Below are 7,490 nucleotides of genomic sequence, written 5' to 3'. Positions count from 1 at the left end.
CACCCGCACCATACTCTCTCTTTTGGGGGGGGGGGTGTCTCATGATTGGTAATTGATTTGATTTCCAAATACTGAGTAATTAATGATGACAGTGACAGTCACAGTGGGTGGGTATCCTGGCTTGTCACATAATAGCTTGGGCAAGTTATTTAATCTCTCTCTGCCTCAGTTTTCTCACATGTAAAATGGAGAAAATAATAGTACCTATTATTGCCAGAATCAAATGAATCAATATCTTTAAAATGCTTAGAAGAGTACCTGGAGTATAAAAAGCACTGCATAAGTATTATTGCTATTGAGCAAATACCAAGTGTGGATAAAAGGAAGTAGATATAGGTAGTTATCAACGAGTAACTGTTTCTTTAAGTAAATAAAAAGAAGTTAAATGCAACTGAACTTTTAGACCGATCTTTCTCTATTAACTAAAAGTATATAAAAGAAAACGGCAAAGTGAGATTCTATCATAGCCAGTCAATTTAAATTTTGATCTTTGCTGATTCAGATGTCAGGACGGGCTAAATTTTCTCTTGGGCATGAGAACAGAGAAAGAATACTTTTTTCAGTGTACTTTTTCTTATCTTCCAGATATGTAACCTCAGAACTTTTAAACAAAACCTCCTTCCCAGTGGCAACCTTGAGATAAAATATGAAAGCCAAGTTTGAGCATTAGGGAGGAAAAAGGAAAAGGGCAATCCTTCCATACGGTTAAAGAAAATGTACCACATTCTCTTGTACCGCTTTTACAATTAAAGGTAATAGTGGGGTCCGGTCAGATTTCCCCTGTGGGCGGCAAAGGTCATGTTTCAAGGACTGCAGGGATGACAACTGGAGTCTGCAGCAGACACCCTCCTTTTTGTCTTGGCTGGCCTGGGAAGGGGCTTGCTGGGGTGAGTACTGGCCACAGACCCAGAGAGGAAGCAGATGAAGGCAGGCTACCTGTGTACCCTTTTCATTCCTCTTACCCTCCTCTCCTCTTCCCCACCTCTCTGTGCACGCTCACAACTCATTGCCTCGGGTGCCTTCATGTAAGGAAAAGAAACAAAACAAAACATGCCGATGTGTATCGTGAGTTAAACGAAAGAGGCTGCATTTCAGGATTTATTTTTGTTTGTTTTTGTTTTGTTTTGAAAGCTTCTTTCCTTCGTAAGTAAGTGAGACAGAGAGGAAAAGAGACAGGCATCCTTCAAAAAAAAAAAAAAGAGACAGGCATCCCCAACAAGATCTTCTACCCCCAGCCTCAGCTAGATCCAGATCACTGACACACCTGTGCCCAGCATTCAAGGAGGTCTCTGGATATGGACCTGGAATCTTCACACGTGGGTCAGCCTCTCAGAGCATTGCATTACCTCTGTACCACTGTCCAGCCCCAGGATTTGTTTTAAAAAGAATATATAAGAGGGGACTGGCAGTTAGCGTAATGGCTATGTCACTGGACTCCCACGTAGTCAACCGTGGTTCGAGTTCCGGACCTGGTGGCTTAAACTCATGCTGGACGCATGTGCATGCGTGCCCAAGATCCTGAGAGGAGAATGGAGAAGGGATTGCGGCATGGCCATCACCCCTGAAGGGTGATTTCTCGCTTTCTGTCTCTCTGTCTCTGTCTTTCTGGCAAGCACACACGCCTTATAGCAAAAACCTCTCCAAAATAAATAAATAAATAAAAGAATATAAGAGGAGGCTAGAGTTATACTACCAAGAGAGAAGAATTTCTTCTTTTTTTAACTTGGTAAGGGCTTCTAAGACCTTGGACTGTACCCTATGGAGTCAGGCCCAGTTTCTCCACAGCCACTGGCACCCAGGGTATAGAACAGGACGAGGCTTCCCAGGAGTAAGGTGTGGGAAGGTTGTACAATAAAGGGACAGGCCACCAGCAGCAGAGTAGGACTTCTGTCCTTTGTACATAGAGAAGAATAAATATCTCCCAAAGTACAAGATATTAGGGGGAGGAGCACTTAATTGAATGAATCACAGTGCTGATTTGGGGGTGGGGTTGGTGGGAAGGGATGTCCTTGTGGTTAACCACATTTTACTGGGTTTTTTATTGACTGCAGTTGTATTGAAAGAGACATGACTCAGACATACCATATCCAAAGCCACGTAAAGCACTGAGTTCTAATGGAATTTCAACGTATGAGAAAGTCATTAACTGTACTATGAGAAGTGAAAAGTTTTGCTATCAACCTAGATATCATTTGCTTGTGTCCTCTAACGGCTGAATTGGCTGATTTTTCTATTTTCCTTTCTACTTTAAGACTGCAGCTAGTCACTGCTCAGGCATATACACTGTTCTACATGTTAGGGACCGCGTCTCTTAAAAGCTGGTTGCACCCAGGGGCCGGATAATCATGCAGTGGTACTGCAATCCTCTAAGAAACTGACCTACATGGGAGGGTTCCAGGTTCACATCTGAAGACTTCCCTGAGCACATCAGGCACACGCGTGTGAGTGAGGACCCTGTTGGAGGTGCCCCCCCCCACACTCACTGAGGAAATGAATAAACTTAAGAAAAAAGTTAGTTATACCCTCCTGCATTTCGCTCATAAATACCATTTAGCAATCTTCTTTTTCTTTGTGAGAGTAGTCAGTTTATAAGTTTATCTCCACAAATATGCTATCGACTATTTGAGGACAGGAATAATATAATAATACCAGGGACAAAAGCAACGTTCTTATTATTGGGAGCGTAACATTTGTCAAGTATCTACCTGGACTATGCCATTGAGACAGGAGTTAAGAAGCTTTGACTTAAAGAAGGAACGAGCCCAATGTTATGTAACCAGAATAATGACGTCTACACCCAAGCCTGAGGTGTGTGATCCTAATTCCTCCCCCCCATGCTGTCCCTGCCAAGAGGGATCCATCCTCACCTCATTTTTTTTATCCATCTGTGTAACTCAGGGACCAAACCCTTCAGGTGGTATATGCTCAGTGCATATTAATTGAATTAAATGGGATAAAACAAAATGTCCCAGCTCACTGATGTCAAAGACAATCTAGGCACAGCTTAAAGTGAAACGACAAGGAAGTAAGATGGGCCATGTACCACTTGGTTGTAGAAAGAGCTGCTAACACATAGTCCTGATAGGCAAGTTTGGAGCGAGGTTCTAGTCCTTCTAGTAAGACAAAGAATATCATTCTGCCTGATTTATTTCTACTAATTTCTAAAAACTGTATTGTGGTAAGACCACTTAACATGAGATCTACCCTCTTACATTTTAAGTGTATAACCTGAGGCCAAGTATGGGTACAATGTTGTTCAACATATCTATAGAACTTATTCATACTCAATGAAAACTTTATGCCCATTTATTAGGAATACCCATTTTTCCCTCCCTCCAATCCCTGAAAACCACCATTCCTCTCTTTGATTCTATGGATTTGACTATTTTAGATACCATTTTTTAAAAAGATTTTTGCTATAGGGCACATGTGCTCACTGGAGAGACAAAGAGACAGAGACAGAAAGCAAAAAATCACCCCCCAGGGGGAATGGCCATGCAGCAATCTCTTCTCTTCCATTCTCCTCTTGGGATTTTGGGCACTCATGCACACGTGCTCAGCGTGAGTGTTAAGCCACCGGGTCCAGGACTCAAACCACGGTCAACTACACAGGAGTCCAGCAAGGTAATCATTAAGCCATCTGCTGCTCCTTTAGATACCACATGTTTTTAAACAGTATCTCCAACATTATTTTTCTCTCACAGAAATTGTTACCACATTATATTGTTTCTAGACTTTGAAAAATCACTTTGCTATTCTCAATGTATGCCAACTTGATATTAAACAGATGGACTAGAATTTCTCGTTTTTCTATGGTTTTCAGGATAGGAAAGAAGGAAAGTTTGAGCTTTCAATGATCATTTTGAAATGAATGAATGAATAGCAATTTATTCAGCCCTCTGCCATGGGCAAGACATTTTTATGTGTTGGATAATTCCTTCCTTTCTCTTTTTTTCTTTTTCTTTTTCATTTTAGTTTTATTCAGTACAATTACAGAATATGCTGCATGCTACATAACACAGGTATAAACCTTCTAGCATGGGGTAGATGATCATAACTGAGTTATTTTTCATCCATCAGGAAACTGCTTTCTTAATCAATGTTCTCCAAACCCTTTGACACATAGTGACAATTAACTCCAGAGATGTGCCATTCTCTTTCCATCAAACGCCACTGATACGTAAAATGGGCAACCCTCTTTTCCTTGTCCCCGTTGATAAACTTGTGCATGTACGCAGTGGCCAGTCTGGGAATGACCAAGCACACGCCCATGGTGGCGACCTCAGGGAGAATCTCGAACCACATCTTGGCACCCAAATCCGGCCTCTAAGCTCCTTAAAGGTGACCGGGCTTCAGCTCGTTTCCCGGAACAACACATGCCGCCGATAATTCCTTTCTTTAAAATACCATTAAGAAGTAGGGTTTCATTTTGCCTTTTGTAAACTTATTTCTCTCATGAAAAAGAGACAAGAATCCTCAACAGAATCCCACACTGCAATCATCCTCCAGCCTCACCAGCCTGCCAAGATTATGCATGTGCACACCCAGTGTGTACAGATCAATCCGGGAACCAAAGCCTTGATCAACCATATGGATTCAGCATTCCTTGAGTAATGCATTACTGCTGTGTCACTGTACCAACTGGGCTTTTTTTTTTTTTTAAATGAATTCTCATTTTAGAGAAAATAAAAATGAGGTTCAGAGAAGGTAACTGACTTGCCCAATGTTACACAGTCAAGAATTCACCCAGTTCTCTTTTATGCAAACTCTGTATTTTCTTTCTACTATCTCATGGACTAATTGTCACATTTAAGGGTCATTGTTAGCTCATGTGTGAGTCACTTTCTTGGCTTATCAACAGCAGGTTGGGATAAAAAAAAAATCAAAGGCTGACATCTTCACAAAGTTTACAGGAAGGGACCACCGTCTGTTATACAAAGCAAATGAAACAGAAAGGCCCATTATATGAACTCGTCTGTCTAGACAGATGACTAAACAGGGGTCCCTCCAGGGTTAGACTTGAATTTCCTCTGTTCAGTCTGTTGGATATTTAGCAATAAAAAAAACTTAAGCCGTTTAAAGGCTGTAGTACTAACCCAGTCCCTCCTATGCTACCCAGAGAGTAGTTTAAAAGTTGTTTCAGTGCAGCCTGCATGTGTTAAAGTTTCAAGCAGAAGTCAGTTTGAGACAAGAAGAGCCCTAAAAATACTCTTGCTGTCTGGCTACAGACCCAAGAACGTGCTACTAAATGTCCCTTTATAGCTCGAGTGACAGCAGCTTGAACTCACTGAGGGAGCGGGGTCTCATACAGGTGTCCCTGTAGCAGGGGATAGGAATGCATCCAAGTTAGGTTTCTCATCTTTCACATGGGTTGGCAAGTAGCTTCTCTCGTGTGTCTTATGTGCCCTAGGGACACTGAAGCCTTTTCTAACTTATAATATGAAAAAACACTGCTTAAGAGTGAAGAAACATCCATATCCTTTCATCAAGGCTGCGAGATATAAACAGGCTGGTGGTGATAAGATTTTTTAAAAGCCTATTCATATTCCTGTGCTTAGTGTACAGAAAGTCCCTCCAGGTAGGCAATTAACAGTTGGCTAGCAGACCATGGGGCCCCAGGAAGAAACTGGGAGTATACCAATTGACTAAGACCTCTCTCATTTCCCAAGAAGTCCTTAGCAATGTGCAGGATGCTATTTATATGATGGTCCATATTTGCAAAATTCATCATTCCCTCATTTAAAAAAATATTTATTGGATGCCTCATTCTGTAGAATTCCTTCATATATATGGGGATAGACAGGCCTGCCAGGAAATAGCTATGAAATTTCTAGGGCCCTGCCCATTGAAAGGTGCCAGTACTATTCTAATCTTTTAAAAGGGCATTAGAGAATTAAAGCCCATCATTTAAATAGAAAGTAAATGCTCAGATTGATCAGCCTGCAAAAAAACACAAACAACACAGCAACAACAAAAAACAGTTGTCCTATTCAGGGCACAAAACAGTAAATAGCGCGATTTTATGCTACACTTTAATTCTTACCCCATCTGGGCAAGAGAAAAGAATCTAGGATGCACTCATCCTCCACACAAATTCATATAAGAAAACATTTTCATTCTTCAAATGAGGAATACAGAGAATGTACATGAGCTAAACGTGGGGGTCACCGTTTAATTTCAATACCAGCATGTAAGCTTTTGGGTTCAGCTGTCTACCTTGAACTTTCATATGTTTTTCAGGGGAAAATAGTATATTTAAAAGAAAAATGAAACCTATCCAAGCATGCTCTTTTCCTTAATCAGAACATAAAAATGATTCCCTAATACATACAGACATAGGGTGCTCTTCAGTAGGTTCTCTTCAGTGACAGCTCATGCTTTCATCCAATTTTTTATTTAAATTTGTCACCTTAAGAGAGTGACTCTGAGGATGAGCTTTGGAGGCAGGCAGACCAAGTTCAAGTTCTGGCTCTGCTGTTCATTAGCTGTGCGATGGTGGGGAGACTGCATGTGATGTTGCCAAGCCTCCATTTCCTTATCTGCAGATGAGGATCACAGTGTTTATTTAACGTGCTAACATGGCAATTAGCCCAGTGCCCAACATAACTATTCAGTAACCAATGGTTAGTATTACTATTCTTCTTCTTCTTTTTATTATTATTAGAGAAAGATTCACTAACCCCACCCAAACAGATGTCTTTTCTTTACCTAGAACTTCATTCATATTATAATATAGATAACTAGACAGAACCAAACAATTTTAGCAAAAGCTATGTTTAAGCCCCCAAAACAGGGGTTCTCAACTCTGCCACATATTAGAATCACCTGGCGGAGCTTTTTTTTTTCCTAAATTTTTTTCGAGATATTTTTTTTTTCCTATGAGAGAACCTACCCACAATAGGGTCCTCATGCCATGATCCGTTTCCAGCCTCAGCCAGCCTCGATCATGAGCACATGAATATGTACTCAGAGTGCCCAAGGTGGTCCTGGGACATAAACTCAGGACTTTTCGATGTGGGTCCAGTTGTATTATTGCTATAGTAGTGTCTGGCCCCAATCTGGGGAAATTGTTAGAACTAAAGATGCCAGTTCCAAATCCAGAGCAACTGAGTCAGAGTTTCTGGAGGTGAATCTCTGTTTAAGTAACGTAAGTCACGTTCAATGCTCCCCAGGTGATTTTTCTGCATCGGAGCTACAGAACAAAACACACCTTGATACAGAAGTTTCCCACAAAGGACCTGAGTGCACTGACATCTGAAGCCCAAGGCCAATTCTTTACCACATTACCAAGAGTCCCTACTAGGTCAGCTGTTTGGGTGCTTTACCTGTTTAGTTTATGCAAAACAATCTGCTCTCTTTCTAACAGGAACACTAAAATTAGTGAAGCAGCCACAGTTTCATAGGGGGCTTCCTGGTCATCTGAGTATAGACAATAGACCAGGTAAGTAGCAGCCTTCGATAAACAAGGAACACAGACCAGACCAGGGAAA

The 7,490-nt window shown here is 41.2% G+C and overlaps 2 protein-coding genes across 4 annotated transcripts in view; both read right to left on the bottom strand.

Moving 5' to 3' along the window:
- Positions 1–7,490, bottom strand: part of TGFB2 (transforming growth factor beta 2) — an 89,213-nt gene that overhangs the window by 56,238 nt on the left and 25,485 nt on the right. The window lies entirely within an intron of this gene.
- LOC102500068 (NADH dehydrogenase [ubiquinone] 1 alpha subcomplex subunit 1-like) lies at positions 3,808–4,559 on the bottom strand. Its single transcript, XM_014586942.1, has one exon. It carries the CDS (start codon positions 4,303–4,305, stop codon positions 4,093–4,095), a length of 213 nt encoding a protein of 70 aa, XP_014442428.1. The 5' UTR covers positions 4,306–4,559; the 3' UTR covers positions 3,808–4,092.

This window comes from Tupaia chinensis, unplaced genomic scaffold, assembly GCF_000334495.1.
Source record: "Tupaia chinensis unplaced genomic scaffold, TupChi_1.0 Scaffold000026_1, whole genome shotgun sequence".
NCBI lineage: Eukaryota > Metazoa > Chordata > Mammalia > Scandentia > Tupaiidae > Tupaia > Tupaia belangeri.
Note: the sequence above shows the minus strand (reverse complement) of the source record. Positions and strands in the feature narration are given on the sequence as shown.